The 22,962-nt window shown below is 28.2% G+C and overlaps 4 protein-coding genes across 10 annotated transcripts in view; 2 read left to right on the plus strand and 2 right to left on the minus strand.

Moving 5' to 3' along the window:
- The window catches only part of LOC106682621 (E3 ubiquitin-protein ligase TRIM37), a 91,864-nt gene extending 88,387 nt beyond the window's left edge, over window positions 1–3,477 (plus strand). For all 4 annotated transcript variants that reach the window (XM_014423567.2, XM_014423564.2, XM_014423565.2 and 1 more), the window contains exons 14-19: window positions 432–521; window positions 723–781; window positions 1,014–1,102; window positions 1,189–1,253; window positions 1,339–1,433; window positions 2,163–3,477. In XM_014423567.2, the coding sequence (XP_014279053.1) occupies window positions 432–521; window positions 723–781; window positions 1,014–1,102; window positions 1,189–1,253; window positions 1,339–1,433; window positions 2,163–2,260 (496 nt within the window). In that variant the 3' untranslated portion in view covers window positions 2,261–3,477. The remainder of the gene's footprint in view (window positions 1–431; window positions 522–722; window positions 782–1,013; window positions 1,103–1,188; window positions 1,254–1,338; window positions 1,434–2,162) is intronic.
- Window positions 3,478–6,466: 2,989 nt separating this feature from the next.
- Window positions 6,467–8,259, minus strand: LOC106682618 (sperm flagellar protein 1). Its single transcript, XM_014423561.2, has 5 exons — window positions 8,008–8,259; window positions 7,824–7,939; window positions 7,572–7,746; window positions 7,384–7,493; window positions 6,467–7,296 (listed from the first exon to the last, which is right to left on the minus strand). The coding sequence occupies exons 1-5, from the start codon at window positions 8,129–8,131 to the stop codon at window positions 7,204–7,206; spliced, it is 618 nt and encodes a 205-aa protein (XP_014279047.1). The 5' UTR covers window positions 8,132–8,259; the 3' UTR covers window positions 6,467–7,203.
- A 476-nt stretch (window positions 8,260–8,735) lies between these two features.
- Window positions 8,736–15,720, plus strand: beta4GalT7 (beta-1,4-galactosyltransferase 7). Its single transcript, XM_014423574.3, has 5 exons — window positions 8,736–8,980; window positions 9,051–9,235; window positions 9,317–9,543; window positions 10,790–10,936; window positions 12,529–15,720. The coding sequence occupies exons 1-5, from the start codon at window positions 8,878–8,880 to the stop codon at window positions 12,800–12,802; spliced, it is 936 nt and encodes a 311-aa protein (XP_014279060.1). The 5' UTR covers window positions 8,736–8,877; the 3' UTR covers window positions 12,803–15,720.
- A 770-nt stretch (window positions 15,721–16,490) lies between these two features.
- Nmnat (nicotinamide mononucleotide adenylyltransferase) overlaps window positions 16,491–22,962 on the minus strand; it is a 13,827-nt gene continuing 7,355 nt past the window's right edge. For all 4 annotated transcript variants that reach the window (XM_014423577.3, XM_014423575.3, XM_067050292.1 and 1 more), the window contains one exon: window positions 16,491–17,161. In XM_014423577.3, the coding sequence (XP_014279063.1) occupies window positions 17,135–17,161 (27 nt within the window). In that variant the 3' untranslated portion in view covers window positions 16,491–17,134. The remainder of the gene's footprint in view (window positions 17,162–22,962) is intronic.

Consider the following 22,962-nt stretch of genomic DNA (forward strand, 5'->3'; position numbering starts at 1 on the left):
AATCTTTAAGTTCTTACTTGTGATCTGACTTCATTTTTCAACTTAACTATTTTATTTAACAGAGTGATCAAATCATTGGATAACAAGTAATTTGAAAAATACTTGAAGAAGTTTGTCGGGGGGTACGGTCAGCAAAGAACAACATAAATAAACAAAACCATATTTATTTATTTTATGCCTAATAAACAAAACCATATTTATTTATTTTATGCCTAAATAAACAAAACCATATTTATTTATTTTATGCCTGGTTTTGTTTATTTATGTTGTTCTTTGCTGACCGCACCCCCCGACAAACTTCTTCAAGCATTAATCTATGGTCAACTATCTACACCTCAATTTGAAAAATAGTTAAATTAATCAATAATCTTTTGAAATTCTTCATTTGCTCATATACTTCATTAGCTGAATGTGTAAAATTTAATTTACAGAGAAGCAGATGCAGAACCACCATTATCCACTTCAAATAGTGATCACCTATTTTGGCTTCTCCCTGAAAATACTAGGAAGACACTTTTTGAGTAAGTTTTTGTTTTATATATTTTTTTCTTGTCAGAAGTTTTTATTCCTTTTTTTGTGGCTCACTGTTACAAAATTTTATGGATATTACAAATAAGGGACAATCATCCACCTTATTATCTCTATCATCTGAAAGAAATGATACAAAACAAAAATTTCGTTACCAATGCATGCTTGAAAATAAAATAATACTTTATTTTCAGTGACATGCTTGATGAATCACAAAGGGCTTCGGGAAATGATCATCTGTCAAGGCCAGAAAGTAAGACATATAGATCAGTGTACATTAGTGGAAAGTAATTGTTACAAATATAGCGCAAGCTTCTCTTGCTGTACTTAGATAATCAACATCTTTCAACAACATACTCTGTATGCATAAAACAATTAATCATGCACAGATTTAGCTGAATACATTGATTTAAGGAACTATAAATAGATTAAATTGACACTATTTTATGTTGAAATTATAGTTTAAAAGTTAAATTATTTTTCAGTCGGCCTTAGGTGGTCACCTGCTAGGCACGGGCAAGCTGTTCGAAATTCAACTTCTCCTCTATCCCTTAGGCGCATGCAGGTCCATAGGGTATGTTTAATTTTTTTTTCCTGTATAAAACTAAATGTAATAATGTTGATTATTTTTACTAATTTTTTATTATAATACTATTGTAGGAGAACTTTGAAAACCTTCTCCGTCAGCTTTCATTTAGCCCTATTCGCAATGTCCCCTCATTTGGGTATAAAATTATGATTCCTTATTGTTTTATGACTTATCATTTATTTGTTTGTTTTTTTTACTGATTGTTTTCTATTTTGTTCAAGTGCTGAAGGTGATAGCACTTCTATAAATGCTAATCCAATTGCTGGCACATCCGGAGCCAACCAAAATCAGAGCCCAAAGAAAATGAAATGTAAAGGTAACATATATTTTTCTTGTACATTTAAACTGTAATGGGAAGTCTTAATAGATGACATTGAGTGCTATTTGATTCTAATATGAGTAAAAATTAAATTCAAGAATACTGTTTATTCTTTTTTTAATTATTCTTATTTTATGATGGTGATGTTACTTAAAAAGTCTCATCGAAGTTTTAAATTTACAGTTTATTAAGATTATTATTATTTTTTCAGAAGAAATTGTGTTAAATATAAGCATGAAAACAGCTTAATATTTTATAACATTATTGTACCTTTTAGTATTGTTTTAAAAATGAGGAGCTTCTGACGAAAATGCTTTTCATCCATTTTCTGACAAAATTCATTTTTACCAAAATTGTGGAACCAAGAACTTTAAATTTTAATTGTATTGCTTCTTGTTACTGGTTGATAGAACTTTGAAGTTTGTTGTTCACTGCAAAATGTTTTTTTTTTCATGGGATGTGAATTTTTTTCTGGATCAAATTCAATTTTGTTACTATGTTTTTTTTTTTTCTTGAACATGTTTAACTGATTTTTTCAAGATTTGATTTGTTCTATAGAAATTTATAGATATCTCATTATAAACTACATGTTCAGTTATAAAATTTATCAACTTCACTAGTGACAAATGTATCACACAGTTTCAGAACCCCTGCCCTACACTCTAACCATCACAGGTTTTTTTTTTTCCTTTTTCTATGTAAGTAAATTTTTTTTTTTTACTGTAGGACGCCAGGTTGGTGAAAAGAAGAAACTGGATAAAGATTTTTTTCCTCTTCCGAAGAATGATGGTTCGCCAGACGGTAGAGGGGCCAATTCTATTTAAAAGATAAAATAAATAAATGTATTATTAGATTCAGTTAGTATGTTCAATAGAATCAAATTTTTTATTACTAAATTTTTCATGTTTATTCAATAAGGTTGCCCCAGTATTAATTTCGTGCATGTTAAGATGCAAAAATTATGCAATCCTCGAATTGTATTTTCATACTGACTAGAATTTAGTTAAAATCCATTATTATGTTTATTAATGACTGATTAAGTATAATAAATGATTTCTGTGATTTAGTTTAAATTCAACTTGTATGTTTTAATTTCTTTAATTTGATGTGATTCGATTTTATATTTATTTTTAGTTGGCATTCCTTTTATTTGTGATCTTTTTTTCTTCTCTTTTTTTTGTTTTGTTATCGCAATGTTTGTTAAGTTTTTATATTTTTCAATTGTTTTATTAGGACTTATATCAGAGTAGTCAACGATGTAGACAATTGGTTTTGAATTATTTTCAGAAAATTGCTTTTGAAAAATGTGATATTGTATTGCCTATTAGTTTACATCTGTTGTCTGTGGCTTATTAACAATTGTCACCAGACATTAAAAACTATTATTTTTTAAAATAAATTTTTTAGATGTGTAATTTCTTCAATAAAATATTTGCATAAGTACTTTTGTATCAAGTATCTTAAGTTATCTTTTCTTGATCATGTTTCACATTAAAAATTTGTTTTATTTCTCATTGTGAAGCTTTGATCTTGAAACTCGATTAGTCTAGATCATTAGGTATTAAAGCACAGCCATAATGCTCATGAATGTTTTTTTTGTTTTGTTTTTATGGTATCCTTCCTTTTAGGGTTATATTTTTATGTGTTCCTTTTTATGTTTTAACAGACATTGTCTTTAATTTAGCTTGTGTGTTTGTCCTAAACCAATAGTATTCTACAGCCTTAGTCCTTTATTGATATGCACACTATCCTTTAGGATCATATTGATTTTGTTTTTTTAACAAACAAAATAATAATTGTAACTTATAGTACAATTGTTTTTCAATATTCTAATACTAGTAAAATATTTAGTTTTTTAAATGTATGCCTAACACATTTCCCACACAAAACTCTTAGTATGTTCTTGGAACAACTAATAATGTGAAAATAACTTTTCAGCACTTAGTTATATTGATCCGAATTTATTAAATAAAAATGAGTTGTACATGTCTCCCTATTTGTAATGTGATTATATAATTTGTAATAAAATTTGTTTAGTGATTTGATGATTTTTATTGGTTAAAAAGGAACTTTTTTGTGTGTTCATTACTACAAAATTCTGTCTGTTATGGTACGGGTAATGATTCAGTGGATTATTTTTTTTTGTTAAGATAATATATTTTATATTATTTCTATTTTGCATTGTTTTGTCCTATATTTGTTAAGTGTAAATTTAACATTTTTATAAATGTTCAACTTGGTACATTTATGTCATATTTTTTTTTCAGAATAATAGGATTCTGAACTTTACTAAATTTCATCAGAGTGAAGGGTGAGCGGTTGCATTTATATCTGTTTCACAACCACTTGAACACACTTAAGTGCCTTTTTTTAAATCTGTTTTAAGCATTAATGAAACATTTTAACTTGCCCATCACTGAGCTCTGCTGTTTTTCTCTGTAATAATAAATAATAAATAAATAGTGTTTTTGTTAAAGAAATCATGAAATGAACCTTTTTTTTTTTTTTTTATGACCCCCTTCCTGGTCATTTCTGACATAGGGAGAGGGGGTGGGGGGATATTTGGAGGAGACCAACCTATTATAACCATGGTGGGAGGTCATGTTATTCATTTCATGGTACTGCCATGAAATGAAAAAGTCCAACCACAGGTGGATGTAGGCTAAGACCTGCGCCTCAATCTTCTGAGGTACGGACAGCCCATGAAATTAACCACACACGTAGCAAAAAACTACAGTCTTTAATGTTCTCCAACTTTTTTTTTCATGTACTAGAAACCTTATAGGTTCCTGACATCACCTTAATATCAAGTGTTAATATAAATCTTGTTTTTTTAAATATAATAATAGCTCCCTTATGTTATTTGTGGATTAAAAAATTGTGACCACTTCTTGTACTCACAGATACAACCCAACATACTATGTACAGTATAATGCAGTCATCTGAATTAGTTTTCTGGTTACTTTTCAAAACTTGTCTTCCTGCCACCTCAAGCCTTTATGGCTTTTAACAAAAGGCTCCTTCACACGATCTTTGCTGAATTTTGTTTTACTCCTTCAACTTGTCATTTCTTACAATCATTTTAAGTGAACATGTGTCCCTTCTGCTTTATTCATCATTTATAATATCGAATGAAAGTAAAAGAAAATAATTTCCTATCTGAAAAAGAAAATGTATTCCCCTTAAAATCAAGAAAATAGAAATTTTCGACCATTTCGCAAGTTTTAGTATCCATGTCATGTTATTTTAATGTTAATGTATCAACTATTCCAATTACATTTTTTTAATAAATCATTCAGTTACTTTTATGTGTATTTTTTTTTTTTTTTTTTATTTGTAACCTTAGACATGTAAGTATCCGTTAAGAGTTAGCAGACCATTCCCAATTACCAGTAACTCAAGAAAACAAGATATGTGAATCCAACCGTGAGCCAAATCCTGTATCAATTAAACTTACTATTTGTACCTGCACATATAGCATTCAGCCTGGCATGGAAGATCTTATAGCTTTGTAGCATACCACAGGTCTGTAGGTCTCCAATCTGTCTTAAAGGTAGAACTAAACCAGTAGCCTTCTATTAATGCTGTGTTAATCTAAATCAAATATCAATGTTGTAAATAGAATTCATGTAATAACCATATTGTATGAATCCTTCAAATATGATTGTAAATGTACATACATGTATACACATATCTCGAACAACAATGATTATCTTATACAGGAATATTTTTGGGTATCCTGAAGTATTTATCCTCATTTTGGGAATGGAAACCTTCACACCAGCAGAAGAGCAGGTTTCTTTTAATCAGAGGATAACCTTGGTATACAACACTGTACTTAGTAGCTGGAGGCTTACTTCTCTGTCTCCACATGTTTAGGGACTGCTTACAGATAAAACTTATTTATTGTTGACTATAGATTGAATGTGAGGAGAAGGTTGGAGGTACGGTTAGCAATAACAAACAAATAATTAAAATTTATTTAAGATTTACTTATTTGTGTTTGTTATCATTGACTGCACCCCTGACCATCACCTCACATAAATCTATTGGATCAGCAGGTCTAAAACTGCATTTAAGTGTGAGGTTTTAAGAGGACCCTAGGTGATAGGATATCACCATCCAGGAGAATACTGTAGTTGGAAAGCTGGAAGCAAGATGAGTTATTATTTTCATTTCACTTGAAGTGTCCAGATTCATTCCTAGTGTGGAGTCTTTCTTTACTTAACTCACAAGATTTATGCATTTATTCGCCCTCGGTTTTTTATACATAACAGTTCTGTGTTTTTAACCACCAATTAATGTTACAGCAATGCTCTTGAGTACCATAAACTAGTGTTTTATGGAGTCCCCCTGCAAATTATCCTCAAGTTGTTCAACTTGTTAGAAAATAACTCCCTAGGTTGGTTTGGTTCTGTTTTTGGAATATATTCCAACAAAAACAAATAAAAAAAAATTATTTTTTAAGTTATACTATTATCAAAGCAATGCAGCAATATTAATTTTGAAAATTCAAATTTCAAGAGATAATGAACCAACGTTCATGGATAAAGCCCGACCAAATGAAGAGTCCACCAGAAGACTTATTTGAGTCCACTTTTCATTAAAATTGAGATAGCAGAGGCATCTTGTGAGGAATGAAATGCACAAGAGAGTGGTAATAATGTTTTAGATGATATTTTTTTCTTCTCTTAACCACGAAAAATTATATTTTTTTACCGAATAGATTTACCAATAAATATTTGTTGGAAAGAATGATTTGTGTTCAATAATTTTTATGATTTAAAAACAATTGTTTATATCCATATAATTCTAACTTTTTTTATTTGTAGTTAAAAGTAATATATTAAACGTATTATCTTCTTTCAAATGTTTTGTGACAAGTCCATTGCTGGCGATACCTACTTTTCCCGATTTTCGGATATTCTTCACTTTAGCAGATAATTGGCGGGGATCGGGGTTTTCGGGTAAAATGGCTCTACGTTGTTTAGTCTATATAGGGATAATGCAGTGGCGTACTAGTCCTTCAATTATTTTTTTTTTTGTAGTTAATAATTAGACTCTTTTTCTATCTAACAAGTTTCATTAGATTTAGAATTTCAGAACATAGGCACCTTTTTGGGGCCAACGACATTTATTTTTGAGGCCTGGGGTGACCCTTTCTGGGCGTCGGGCATATTTGTTTTTAGGGGGCAGGTCGGATTATTTGAACTTAAGAACATAGAAGAACGCCGGGATAGGGTTATTTTTGAGGCCTGTAATGGATATAATTGTTGTACCTTGTGTGGATTTGTTTTAGGGGCCTGGACCTGATTCAATTTTAAGTTATTGGTTTATATAAGTATTAATAAAGATCTCCACGGACCCATTACGACATTAGTGTAACTATCGAATAGTTAAACCCTGGCTAACAATTTTGCCGCAATGATGGAAACTGTATGATACTTCACTGTCAAGGCGTTTCATTTGATAGTCAACGTGATATTACTTATACTCTCAGCTCTCACGCCTGAACTAGTGCGACAGTACCATCATGACTTTAAAAATCATGCAGTAACAGTTATAACGATTATCCAAGAGCGGATATTTGTTTGTTTTTATTTTTGTCGGAGAATGGGCAGCACTAATAAAATAATTCTTCCCGTGAACTCTCCAAATGGTGAGCGTTTGTTCATCATCTATTGAGCGTCCCTAACTAGTAGGTTCTTGTTATTTTCTTTTGTCAACTGTAATTATATTTCATATTTGATGCTAAATTGAAGTTTATTCAAGATTTTTGACACGTGCATTTTTGTATCTGTGCGACTAAATCTTCAATTCTCTGGTCCTTTAATTGTATCATAGCTTCGAAATGCTTCACCTATTTAAATTTTAAAAATATTTGGTTAATTATATAGGAGACAAGTGGATAAACTGTTTAAAATTAATGAACAAAAAAGTTAATAACCTTGGAAGATAATATCGATACTTCTTCAATTTTATCCCTCAACTTGTCATTTAAAATATTGAACTCTTCAACAGATACTATTGTCTTCATTTCGGCCTCGGGTATTTCATCTGCACTAAGTGGTAATGATCAAAACATGATTAAAAAACTATTTTTAAATAAACAAATTAATTTGGTATTATACTGACCGTCATCTCTAAAATTACATTGAAAACTGCCACTATCGCCAGTAGACTTAGTGCGGTCTTGGTCATCTACTTTGTCTTTGACCGAAATCAGAACTTTTTCCAATTTATTTTGGTCGCAGGATGCAATCGATTTTAAAACTTTGGGGTCTTGTCCAATACCCAATGGTTTAAGAACCTGTCTAGAATGTTCCATATTTAACGCATTATAGCAATCTTACTTAAGACTCAAATTAGACAATGAAGTATACCTACCTTATCATTTAACCAGTTCCAATTTTTTAATTTATTTGCAAAAGAATTTGCTGGTATATAATTATGCAAGTCGACATGGCGGGGAAAATATTGTTTTAATAATTCGGCCATCAAAACTGAAAATAAAAATAAATGCATTTATGGCATTTCAGAAGTCGTACAAACTTATAATCCCGATACTTACGCCCATCTGAAAAATCTCTTGCCAAGTTCTTTTTTGGTTTGGACAATTTCATCCCTTCAAGCCAGTTATAAAGATCGTCCAATTCTTCCTCTTTTAGTTTAGAATCTTTATTTACGTCACTCATCTGTTTCGTCCAGGCTTATTTGTTACGAAACATTTTTAAGAGAAAGTTACAGCTTAATAATTCTGCATTTAGACGAAATTATTAAAGTAGCACACTTTTGTTTTAGTTTGTAACAGGTGAATAACAACAATTACAAACACTGGGCTAAACATGTTTAATATCCACTAAATATATACTTTGGTCAAATTAATTCATTACGCTGTTTAAAATTTGTATAGAGAATATAGTGCCAATGATTTTAAGATTAGAAAAAATTCCCTACTTGAGAAAATGATTAGACTTATCTTTTTTAAAAACCCTTAGAATTTATAGCATAGTCGGTTTATTGATAAATTCAGTGTTGTTCAATTTAGTATAATTATGAATTTATTTTGTTGACCGTAGATTCAATATGAGAAGATTGTCGGCTGAAGGGGGGGTACTGTCAGCTGAGTAATAATGAACACAAGTATGTGGAATCTATTTGTGTTCATTATTATCCAACAAACTTGAAACTTATAAACACAAAAGTGAAACTTATCGTGCTCATTATTAGTATATTGACCGCACCTCCCGACTATTTTCTCCTCACATTAATTCATTATAATAGTGTCGATTTTAAGAGTTCGATTGACGTTAACAACGAAGGTTAAAGTACTGTTTACTCTTACTTTCAAAAAGCGCGAAAGGACTGTGAAGTCTTTGGTGCCCGTTATCATGTCAAAACATTGATATGTATCAAAGACTTCTTATCAAACCTATAAATAATGAACAATTGTTTTAGATCGTTTCGTTTTAAATACTTATTTTTATGTATTTTTACTTCATTTATTATATGCAGCATTCTCTCGTTATTTTACCTTCCATCTGGTAAATCTTATGAACTTTGAATGCAACATTTGAAACTTCCTTAATTAGTTTGATACATTTTCTTCTGTAGGTAAACCGGAGGAATGTGATTGCATAAGGGAATCTTCAACCAAAAAGAGAGTTGTCAGTTCTCATTTGTTAGCAATCATTGTTCCATTCAGAGAAAGATTTGATGAACTGTTGGAATTTGTGCCTCATATTGATAACTTTCTAATTGCTCAAAAGATTGACCACAAAATATATATTGTCAATCAGGTATTCAAAATTTAAACCTATCATATTATTATTGATTACTATTAAATTTACATTAGAAAATTCAAATTGTTTTTTAATTAGGTGGATCAATATAGGTTTAACCGAGCTTCACTGATTAATGTTGGATTTCTTGTAGCAACCCAAGCTGGTTGTGACTACATTGCAATGCATGATGTAGACCTTCTTCCGCTTAATCCAGATCTTTCTTATTCTTATCCCAAAACTGGGTTATTTCATGTTGCTTCTCCTGAGTATCATCCCAGATACCATTACCCAAACTTTGTAGGAGGTATTTTAATTATTAAGAGGTAGGTATGATATTCAATATTTTATTTATTAAGATTAGGTTATTTCTATGATTATTTGCTGAGTGATTAGTATAAAAACATTGTTGTAGAAAATCCTTGTATGCTTAAAAACTTCTGTGAATGTGAAAATTGATATTATGTCCTAGTTAAATTAATTAATAATGCTCTTGCTTCTAAAATTAAATCCTTAATGCTGAAGTGGTTTTGATTCTTCCCATCCATATCAAATATAAGTAGTAATAAAAGGCCTTGGAAAAGTCGTATTGCTTAACAATTCTTTTTGCTGATTTTATTCTAGCGAGTATTAGGAAATGTATATAATTAGAGTTATTGTGGTTTCTTTTAATTTGAGATTTATGAAAGTTAGTCACTTTAAAAATGTATTTATCAATTTATTAATTTCACTTCCTTGACTATGAAAGATAGTAATCGATTAAAGCATTTTTTTTTGTGTGATTTCATTTACTTAACTTATTTTAGAATCCCTCAAGTCTTAAAACGTTCTTTCATTGTCATCTTCCTCCCATGTTTCAGAAATACTTCTAATTTTAAACTTAAAAACCATCACTGATGAAACTTTGGATATATAGAGGGGTTCATAAAGAGAAAATATCGTCCATGATTTAGTTATTACCTATTAAAATCCTATACATAGTATGACAGTTTCTCATGATCATTAGCTCAGATTCATTTGATTTGTTGTGTGGACATTATCATTTTTGATTTACTTTTCACTTAATTATTTTCAAAACACAGAAGGTTCTCTCTTCTTTTTATATGAGTCTTATAATTAGTTTTTTCTCAGAATCAGATTTAATGTGGAAAACCTGTTAGCTGAAATATAATATGATACCATTCATCTTTTGGTTATTTATTTTTTTTTTAAAGAAAGCATATTTTTATTTAATTTTACATGGTTTTGACCCAAATATATAGGCGAATTTGATGATGAAATAATGCATTATGAAAAATATATTAAAATTTTGGAATTATTTACTCTTATATAATAGACCTTCATGATTAGTAATTGTTCTCACAATTGTTGTAATGCTAATTTCAAGTTGAGGAAGGCTGTATTTGATACATACTGATGTTTTTTTTTATAATTTTGTTTGATTTATTCACTTATGGTCACATTTATGAAAATTTGAAATTAATATTTGATTAACTTTTGCGCTTAATATATATTTTTCAACATTAACTTATATGAATGTAATTTTATTTTAATTATATTTTTTTTACATAGGGAAGACTTTATATCAGTTAATGGAATGAGTAATAAATATTGGGGTTGGGGTTTAGAAGATGATGAATTTTATGTAAGACTTAAAGAAGCAAGTCTTAATATTACAAGGCCCACAAATTTGACTACAGGAATAGAAAATACTTTCAGGTATATCAAATTCTAAAAGCTCATGTTTGTATAATTTTTTTTTTACAGTATTAAATTAACTGGAAGTTATAAAATATTAGTAAAAATTTTTACCTATTACTACTTTAACAATAAATCATTAAAAACTATTAGCTAGTTTTAAATCAGTATCTTCTTTTTTAAATTTATTTTTAGACCAAATATTAATTTATTTTCTGATATTAAATTTTTTTGTTTTTCAGTTTCTCAATTGTATTGTATTTTTAAATTTTGTTTTTCATTTTAAAATTTTTCTGTTGCTGTAGAAAAGCTTAGTTTAAAATTAATTTGTAAAGATTCAAATGTAATAAGAAATTTATTTGGTCAATAGTTCTTTTAGAATTTCATCTCTATTAATGGAATGTTAATTCCAGTTATTTTATTCCTCCGATGGATTGTTGGTTTCATTGTCCAAGTAGATGTTAATATATTGCAGCATTTGATGAACTATTGAAAAATTATTGTTTAAAATTTTAATGTTAGTTATAAGTTTTCAGTTTTTACTTAATACAGTTCAAAAAAGGTACATTAGTTTTTTGCATTACTTCACTGCACTGTTTAGTGCTAAGAGGAATGATGGATATAGTAAATAATGGATGTTAATCTTATGAAAAATAAAATGAACAACATTTTTAACCAATGTTCAAGTTTTTGAATATAAAAATTTGTTTTAATCTTTGTTAACAGCATGTCTGTTGAAGGAATAGTTGCCTGAAACATCTTATAATTTTTCATTTTTAGTTTTGACTGCCGTCAAAATAGCCCTGAAGAAGCCCTGCAACGTGGGGCGAAACTTTGGCTCATTAAATTAGTATATTTTTACTATTTGAGTTTTTCTTGACCGCACCCGGACCATATTCCTTTCATCTTATAATTTTTCATTACCATTTCATTATTTATTAATTAATAAAGTAAAGAAGTCATGAGAGGGTGATTTCTCAAAAAAAAAAATAAATAAACACTAACTTTAAATTTGTATTATTTCTTTTTGGAAAAATTACCATTTTATGGCTTCTTTATGTTGTTTAACAACAGATGTATTTTTTCATAAGATAAACACTAACACTATATTTGTATTATTTTATAAAAAAAAACCCTCAAATACTGTAATATATTCTCTTCTCATTGTGGGTTTTGAGGTACACCCAGCACTAATTTTACAAACTGTTGAACTGTAGTTCCCAAAACAAAATGAGCTATTGACAATAATACTAGGGTATTTATAAGAGGAGATAACCATGAAATTATTGTATTTTCTGCTGAATTAAATTTGGTGGTTTTCACTTAGCGATAGGCTCATGTATAGTTGCTTTGTTTTGGTAGTGGCACATCAACAACAAAAAAAAAACCTTCATATATCTCTTCTAGACTACTCACTGCAAATTATTTCAATTTCTTATAAACCACTGTGTTTTCTGTTTGAAAAATCCAAAAATACCAAACGTAATAGAAGAGTATACAATGTGAAAACCAATTATGTTTTAAATCAATCCTATAAAAAATTATTAATAATTAAACTGCATGTTAGTTCATTCATCATTAATTCTTAATTTATTTATTTGTTTCATTGAAAGGCACATTCATGATAGAGTGTGGAGGAAAAGGGATATGGTAAAGTGTTACAACCAGAAGGAAGTAACTCGCCGTCGAGATAGGCAGACTGGTCTTAAAGATGTTTCTTATTCTATTCATTCTCAGAAAAACATTGTTATAGAAGGAGCGCCTGCTACCATTGTCAATGTCTTTCTCAAATGTAACAGGACTGTCACACCATGGTGCCTGTGCAGTGAAGAGAAGAAAAAACAAGAATTAAAGTCAGTAGGAAAGAGGAAGTCTACAGTTAGGTGACATAGCCATAAAAGACATAAAATCGATCTCAGGTTGAGAAATGCTAATTACTGATAATATGATATCCTGATATTATTTGACTGTTGCTTGAATGTTTAAAAAAGAAGGAAATATTTTATATTATCAGTTTTACTAACTGGATTATAAGACTTCTTTTTAAGAATATTTTTATATATTTTTAAATTATTTGTTTGATATAGTCATAGGTATTTCTTAAAAAGTTTTTAATAAAATTGTAGGATTACAAAGTTTTTAATTATGACTGTTTTATGAAAACATTGCAATAGGAGCGAGATGTAATCAATGTAAATTGATTTTACCATTTATTTATGTTTTAATAATTGAGAAAAATCTTCCAATAGTTTCTCTGTTAATTTTTTTGGGGGGGATAAACATTTGTATGAGCATCATTTCTCATAGTTCGTCTAGAATTTAGAAATTGTAATTGATTTTCAGATTATTGTTTTTAGAATATCCAAGCGAATTTCTGAAAGATCTAACAATTAATGGATAATCTAAGATAATTGGCTGATGCTTATTCAGTTTAATATGCTGATAAATTAAAATCAGTCTTGCTTTCTGGCAAGGAGAGGGGGAAAAATATAGTAGGAAGTTCCTAACTTAACATTTGGTCAGTATTGAAATGATGAAAGGTATTAAGATGTTCCCAATCTTATTTTGACAAATTTATACTACTAAGGGAAGTTTTAGGTTTGCTTTTTATGCTTAAATTAAAATTGAGAGTTAAATCTTTCAACTTCCTGAATTTCTGAGTTACAAGATGTCCTGGAAAAAAAAAGAAAAAAAAAAAGAAGTGGTTTAAACAAAAAAGAGGGTGCTGAATGTGAATTTTTCCTAAATAGAATTAAAGAGATATAACTTCATAGAGATATAAAATTATGTCTATCCTGCTATTTCACTTTGGTTGGCTTTCTTTTTCTTGTTAGAGGTATGTTCAGGTTGTTGTTTTTTGCTTGAGGAAATCAACATGTTGACTTCATTTTTACAAAGCACTAAACATTTACTTCTGTGATTATCATATGAATGAGATTTAGCTTCAATAAGCTGTAAATATTATCTGTTTGTACTGATTGTTTCAATGTTAAGTTATACTGATTTGTGATTACTTAATTACAAAGTAAACAAAAATTTACAGTTTAAGAACATTTACATCTCGTTTCCTCAGTACACTATTGAATACAAAAAATACTATATAAAGGAAATGCTTCTTTAAATTTCATTTTAAGGAAATTTTGTTTTGTGATAGAAATATAAATGTTTCGATCACTACTTTGATCAATGAGGAATCGAATAAGCTATAATAATGTTTAAAATAATTTCTAAAAAATTAGTTTTATTTTTAGTATTTATTTTACTAAAATCATATATAAGCTATTAATGTATTATATAATGTCAATCATTTATGTTCTAGTCATGATTTTCATAGCTCAATAATTACTTTTTACTTGTTTATCTTTGCTACTGTGATCTAAATTGATTAGAGTTGCTTAATTTATTTTTTATTAATTTATAAACTTTTTTAAAATAAGTTTAATTTGATATCAATCACTACTTTAAAACCTTACATTGAGAGAAAGAGATTAAATTTAATATTTATAATTGATTTTTAAATATATTTATTTAATGTAAATAGTAACTTTCTGTATCATTAGTTGAAAGTTGAGTGAAGATATTCTATAATTTTGTATAGTTCAAAATGTAACATGAATTTGTTTGACACAATTATAAATAAAATTTCTTGATGAATAATATAAGATCGACTTGAAGTTTTTTCATAATATTTATTTATTTTAGAAAAATAATTGTGTGGTCTCTGGGATATTTATCTACATATACACATAAAATTGGCAATTACAGTAATGGAAAAACTAATTGAAAAATTAAATATACAGTATACTTCACCAATTCTTTGTTGTAATTAAATTGAGTAATTAATAATTGGAAGTACATGAACTAAATGATTTACTGAACTTATCTTTGCTCTGAACTAGATGAACTAAATTCATCAATTTCTCTTTTAAAATAAGTATTATACATTATTGAACCATTAGGAGGAAGAATAAAAATTATTTTTATAATGTAATTGTTTTTTATGACAACAAATTTTGTTTTATTTTTTTTATTTTATACCTTAAAAACTCATTATATTTTTATCATATTATATTCATAATTCATTAGCATTATATAAAAAATAATTGTTTATTTGGCCTATTTAGATACATGTTTTATATGACAGCAAGTTATGTTGGAAGTTGTCCTTATTTCTGTTTTTTATTTAAAAAATTAAGTTTAAATCCTCATGATTAATCGTACTTGTATATATTTTTCCCAAGGCAAGCTATACTTCATGTTACTAATACTTTATTGAGCTTTATTAAGATATGTAAAAGTGGCATTATTGTCTATTACTCTCTTGGTGTATATAATCTATGTATATGCTTTAATTCTATGTTATATTAAACCAAAATTTTATTTTTATGTATATAATATAATTTTTAATCTATTTTTAGCATTTAATTGAATTCATGTGATTGTATCTGAGTGCTAATGAAGTCCTTAACTGCTGTAAAAAATTACAATTATAATTTAAGGTACCGTTAAGAAAGAGATGCAATTGCCAAAATTTCTAAAGTAATTTTTTTTCACTTAAATTTTGATCCAAGGTCCAATAGCTTGGGAAACGAGGTAAGGATTTTATATTTATTGTTTAATATACCTCCTAAATGTCTTTCGTTCCTTCTGTAAAATTTGATTTTTGGCACTTGCTATCTTTTCAAAGTTAACTCTTCATTTGTTCCAATATTTTTCTTATGATTTAACAATCATTTAAGGTAACATATTATTAAAAATAAAGAACGAAAATTTGACAAAAATAATTGTATTGTGAAAAGATTAAATAAAACTTTTTTAATAATTTGCTGTAGTTATTCCTACAATATTTGGTAATTATCTCAATTGTCTTTCTGTGCAGTAATGAAGAAGTAGTAAGTATCCATTTGTAACTTAAGAGGCCATTTTCTGGTTCATTTGGCTAAATGAAGTTCTATCAGTGGGTAGATTATCCACATGTTATTTTATATCCAATAGCAATTTTACTTGTTGTATATAATTTTATACAGTTATAAGTAAATTTGGCTAAATGACGCAAGTTGAATTAAGAAACATTAAATAAAATTTAATTAAGTTAGTAATAGTGAAGAGATATTCCATCAAATAATTTATTTTCTGAAAAAATACAAATCAACATTGTGGAGTAATTATTTCATTTTTAGGATATATCACTGAAATAAATCAATTATTATTCATAACTAGTATGTTCTGGTGTTATGAATACTTATACTAAACATTTATAAAAACATATTTTTCCCCTTCAGTGCTAGTTTGCAATTTTTTAGAAAATAAAGTATTTGGGGGAATGTCTCTGTTCCAAATCAATAAATTAATAAATAGAAGTAAATATAAAAAAAAAGATATCCAAAAGATGTGACAAATAAATCTAAAGTATATTATTGTATATGTAGCATAGTATTGTGGAAGTTAGTTTCTAAAATCCTTTAGGGATTTAAAATTAATTTTAAAAAATATGGTAATAGAGATGCTTCTTAAAATTGATTTCAGAAATAATATAACTATATTTTAGTTCGAAAGGATTTATATAAATTAGTAATTCCTAGATAAATATATATATTTATTTTTCTGTATTACATAAAACATTGATTAAAAAGGTGACAATCAACATAAAATATCAACAAAAATTTATAGTGTTAATTAACAACTTGGAGTGACACTCACCCAACTTTGTACAGTTAAAATTTTAAGCACATAAAAAAAAAAATCACAGATTAGTAATACCTTTTCACCATATTATAAATAAAATATTTCCAATATATATGCAGCCATGCCAACATGCTAAGGAATTGTAAACAAAATAAGTATACACTGCCTTAAGTAAGATGTAACATCAATACAAAACTTTTAAAAATAAACAGTAATTTAAAACAAAAATAATTGAAACTGTATACGATTGACTAGAATTCTCTTCATATGGCAAAAGTGACATCAATGTTTCCTACAAAAGAGGCATGCTCCTAATCCTATCTGGAATGCATACAATTAACATATAATGCATGTTTTCTAATTATCAAAGAAAAATCTATTCGCACTTTGGATGTAAAATGCCATCCCTACAAGTAACAGCTACTGATAAAGCATGCGAAGATGCAGAAGATAGAAGAGGAGAAACAGACGAACATTCGCACTAAACGAATGCCGGGAGCTGCTTGTTACAACCAACATACATCATAATTCGCTTCACTGAAGGCATGCACGCATCATTACCTGAAAAAACAAAGTAACAATGAAACCAATCCAGTTGTACTCTACTACTAGCCATTAAAAATATCAAGTAAATTTCAATCCAAAATCAACTTTTTCCATATAAAATATACTGAAACATAATTGTGCTGACAAATTTTATTGGGGACAGGAGAAAAAAATATGAAATTAAAAAGTAAGCAGTTCCCTTCATAACAAACCAAAAACCATGTTTTCCTGAAAATTAAAAAATTAACTGAAAATAATTTAAAATTCTGCCTTTTTTATTGAAAAATTTTGCTGGAATGAATTATTGAAATGAACTGGCTTTATTGGTTTAATTTTTCTTAATGGGACACCCAGAAACTTAAGCCCAGTGGTTCCCGACCAGGGTTCCATGAAATAATTTAGGAATGGGTTGATCCATTTAAAAAAATACCACCTTTGACACTCTACTTGTATAAAATAATGTATGGCTTCTGCCATTTACATACTTCTATTAAAGGGGTTCTGCCAATTTCCTATTAACACCAAAAGGGTTCTGCGCAAAAAAAGGTTGGAACCACTGCTTTAAACCATAAAAAAAATACTGGCCTCTTCTGATAAATAATTTTTTTTTAAATGATCGTTTATTATTATATGAATAATAGTGTTAACAAAAATTGTTTTAGATTATTAAATAACCAACTATCTTAAATATAGTAAGTAGCAGTGTATTATCTTTATTATTATTTTTTTTAAAAAGCTTTTTATTAAGAAACATTTAAAAAGCTCTCTTTAAGAGAATCTGAAGAACTATGTACCAACTAAAAAGAGATTCACAATTTCATTGTTCAGCATTACATGAGAAAATTTGATGATCTGAAGCCTTGTAAAAATCAAGACTCAAATGTATCCAACTACATACTGACTATATTTAAATAATTTTGACTTAAAACTAATAGTTTTAAATTAAAGGTTCAATATAATAAATTAATTTAAGGATGAAAAGGACAAAAGAAGAGCACAAACATAAAATAAATTATTTTTATACAAACCTGTTTGTTTGTTTGTTTTTTTATTAATGTTCTTTAGTTTAGAGTAAAAATGTGCATATACTTTACACATGCCATGCAAAAAGTGAAAAAAAAAAAGTTAATTATTTATCATCACTGATAAACCCAAAACTAAAAGATATTAATCGGACAAGAAATATGGCATGAAAGCTATTTAACACATGATGCCCAATTGCATTTTAAGTTCAAAATATGGTTTTTGACACTTGTAATGAAATGATGCCTTTCTACTGAAGGAACACACAAGCCAAAAGGGATGAAATTTAGATATGGTTCGTATAAGTGCAAACAGGTATATTTTACATATTCTGATCATAAATGTCCTACAATAGGGAAATAGTAATATTCACTATATATGACAGTACATAATGCACTATAAATAATTCTATTCTTAATACTATTCACAATAGTCAACATCATTGTGAAGTATTGTGGCAAAATATTATATTGATATCATTGTACATTAATCTTTCCAAAACAAGTACATCCACAGATAATTGAGAGCAGTGCTCATGTAAATAAAAAATAAACTAGGAAGCAACTCAGAAGATAGATCATAAACTTTAATGATTTCATTTATTATTTTATTTTACTTAAACTTTTCTTTATATACTTATTAAATCATTTTATTATTTCCCTTTATTAATTCTTATTTTTATACTATAGATACATCTTTCTTTATGGACCATCATCATCGTAAGTAGATGGTCTGGGTACTGGTAAAAAAAAAAATAAATAAATAAAAAATAAAGTCAATTATTCATTAAGACCAAACACTCTAATTGCAAGTCTTCATCAGGATTGTAGAATTAATATGGTTAACTGCTTTTTTGTTTCCTTCAATCTGATTATAACACTTTGAATACTCATGAAGATCTACAATGTGGGCCAAAACATCAACTCTTAATAAATAGAAAAACAATTAAGAAACAGTGCCATCTCTTCCTTAGCTCTGAAGACGGTCCACATGATTAGATTGAAATGTCACTTTTGATAATTAAATAATTTATGACTGATAAACTGATCATCCATTAACCTAATGATAAATTATCAATCATTTCTTATTTATTGGTGAGAAAGAAAGGTGTTCTTTTAATTATAAGTGCAAAAGACTTATTTTTCCCAAAACATCTACTTTCAATACAAAATTCAATAATCCTTTAATTAAATATTTATAATCAACTCAATATTTAAGAACCTTATTATAGTTCTAAAAAGATAAACTTTAAAACAAATTTTTATACTTTACGGAATAGAATCAAAAACTCAAATGCTTTAATCAGCCTCATGCAAATCTACTTCTCTTAAACTATTATGTGCTACCATACTACCAAAGGTGCTCAACAAAATAAATGAAATACAAAAGTCTATAGCAAAATGCCTATTAAATGTACATTTTGAGTCTAAACCTCAACTTTTTATGATCTAAACTTTAAGATCTAATATAAGAAATATATAATACTATTATACTACAACTAGCAAAGTTTTCTTTTACAAATAAATAACTTTCTCAGGACCAGATGTCAAGTAAGCATTGGATTTATACACTCCAGGAAATCACCATCTTAGATCTAAAACCTGTGTTTGTTTAGTAAAAGGAGTCTGTATCATAACATAATCTTCAGAAAAATGGGATTAAAAAGTGAAGGCCTTTGTTTCAATATTTTTAAAAGTTTATGAAAAGCCTTACACTTGACTAAACAACCAGTACTACGATCTATAAAAATTAATAAACTTAAAAACTGATAGCACAAAAGCTCAAATTTTTCATTAAAACTGTATTTTTAGTTCTCCTTTTACTCAGCAAACACAGATATAACTTCTTAGATGTGCAACCTTATTTTCTGGATGAAAATTTTTCTGAAGCTAACCTATTTTTCAGGGAAAATTATTCAAATTTATGGTCTGGTTAAGGAAGCCTTAGTCTAAAACTAGCTTGACTACTGACCTACCAACATGCCTTAAATGATCTACAACAAGAGTTCTTATTTTTAAACAATTATGTACATTGTATCCTAGTATATTGGCAAAACTTTGTGTTTTTATTACTTTAAATGAATTCAAAGAATAATTACAAACAGGTACATAAATGGCAATACTTATCACATTTTTAACAAAAAAAATACTAGTAACTAGTAAATTCAGTTTAAAATTTCACAGATTTCATTTTGGCACAATAACAATTTATAAAATTATAGTTTTCTCTTTGTAACTAATTCAAACTTTATAAATAGATTAGGTTGTATTTATTGGCTTATATTACAATGTAGACAACTTTATAAATAATCAAAATTAAAACATAGCTCATATTTCTAGCCATTTACAATATTTTAAGTTCATCTTGCTTGATGTATCAATAATTTAAATACTAGCATATCCATTCTCTTGATCAAAAGCAGAGTGCCTTTATCTTAATTTCTCATAACTTAACCAAAACCTTCTTATATTCTTTATTTTCTCATTCAGCGATTTTTCACCCACCTATCTTAATACCCAAGGATCTAAACCTACCAATAACTAAATCCCTTATCTTAAAACTGCTTTGGTTTAGGAAAATCTATTTGAATTTTGAAGCATTGTTCTCTAGCTTCCATTAAACACCACTTACTTTTTCACCTCCTTAACTGACATCGTTCTGCATAAACTGAAAGAGCCAATCAGAAATCATTATCAATAGGCCATTAACAGATCTAATACAGGATCTTTTATTACCACAAGCCTATTATCTGTCTGTAGTTCATAATTGAAGGTACCAATGTCAGTAAAACTTTCCTTTTGCTACTAACACAACATTAACTTTTAAAAAATTCCTTTATTTTTAAATTTTCTTATGTATTTGACTACTAACTTATACAGTGAACAAAAAAAGTATTCATACACCATTTATTTTTTAGTTTAATAAACTTTATTTTCGTCAAACACTATTACATTTTTTGCTGTGCAACTCTCTTTGAAAAATAAATATTTACATGAAACAAACAAAACATAAATTATAAATATAATTTTTATATTTAAAAAAACACGTTTTTCTGGGGCCAAAAAGTATTCATACAAGTGAACATTGAGGAGTTTTAAGTAATCCTCAGGTCAAAACAATTCCAGGACTGGAGGTGGATTAGTAGATTCAAAGGGTAACTGATAGCCCTTACTAATAGTAATACATCAAGCCAATTAAGTCTTCACAGCTCCCACAATGGGTCGTTAAACATTTTATTTGAGTTCCGTCATTAAGGATAGAATTGTTTCCTTATTCCAACAAGGTTTCACTTTTAGGGAGATTGGTAAATGCATTAAACAGATTCATTCAACTATACAATATATAATAAAAAAGTTTAAAAGTGGAACTACTGACAATATAAAACGCTCAGGGCGACCTAAAATGATAACTACTAGGGAAACCAGTAATATTGTACGAGTAGTAACAAAAAATTCAAAAATTAGTGCCAGGGAATTAGCAGAACATTTAGAAACATTTGGCAAATCAGTTACATCCCAAACTGTAAGAAATGTGCTTTATGAGGGAGGCTACAAAGGAAGAAGCCATTTATTACTGAGAAAAACCAGCTCAAGAGGTTGAATTTCACTAAACAAAACACTAACAAGGCTTTGGAATTTTGGAAAAATATTTTGTTCTCAGACGAGAGCAAATTTAACATTTTTTGATTTGATGGAAAGAGATATGTGCGGAAAAAACCCAAAATGGCATTCGATTCAAAGAACATTGTTCCCACAGTTAAGCACGGAGGTCTGTCATGGTTTGGGGGTGCATGAGCTGGAAAGAGGTTGGAGAACTACACATAATCAATGCTATTATGACATGTATGTAGACATATTGTATTGCAATTTAAATAAAAGTGTTGCAAAATTAGGGATTGAAAAAACTTATTTATTTCAACAAGATAACGATCCCAAACACACCGCAATTAAAACAAGTGAATGATTATTGTACAATGCCTGTAGGGTATTTCCTATGCCTCCTCAGTCTTCTGATCTAAACTCAATTCAGAATTTATTGGCTTTATTTAAAAAAAGTTTGGACTTTTAAATTTTCAAATAGACAAGAAGTAATAGTAAAGTTAAAGACAGCGTGGAACGAAATCGGAAAGGAGGTGAGTCAAAACCTGGGGGAGTCGATGTCTAGAAGATGTGAGGCTATAATACTTGCCAAGGGACTTCACACAAAATATTAAGCTATGTATTAGTTACTTACAATATTTTGATAATAATGAAATGATGTTTAACTGTATGAATACTATTCTGGCCTCAGAAAAACGTGTTTTTTTAAAATATAATAATTATATTTGTAAATTATATTTTGTTTGTTCCATGTAAATATTTATTTTTCAAAGAGAGTTGCAGAGTAAAAAATGTAACAGTGCTTGACGAAATTTATTAAGCTAAAAATTAATGGTGTACGAATACATTTTTGTTCACTGTATATAAACTAAATTATCAGCAAATCTACCGTTGATTGTATTACATCTGAGCCATTTGTGAAGTCTTTGTTCAAGTATGATTGATTTTATTTACTCAGCCTATAATGAATTTTTCATTTTTTTCTTTTAAGGCAGGTGAGTGACTGAACACTTTTTTTTTTTTTAGATAATTGTTTTCTGCTCTCTTCCAACAACCTTCAACTGTTGATAACAGCTGTATTTTTATAAAAGTTATAACATAACAAAATATTTCCTCTTACATTCTAAATTAATTCCTTAAATAGACATGCTCAGCATTGAGTTATCCTTATAATACAATCATAATTAAATATTA

Source organism: Halyomorpha halys, unplaced genomic scaffold (assembly GCF_000696795.3).
Source record: "Halyomorpha halys isolate HHAL.00 unplaced genomic scaffold, Hhal_1.1 Scaffold432.1, whole genome shotgun sequence".
NCBI classification, from domain to species: Eukaryota; Metazoa; Arthropoda; class Insecta; order Hemiptera; family Pentatomidae; genus Halyomorpha; species Halyomorpha halys.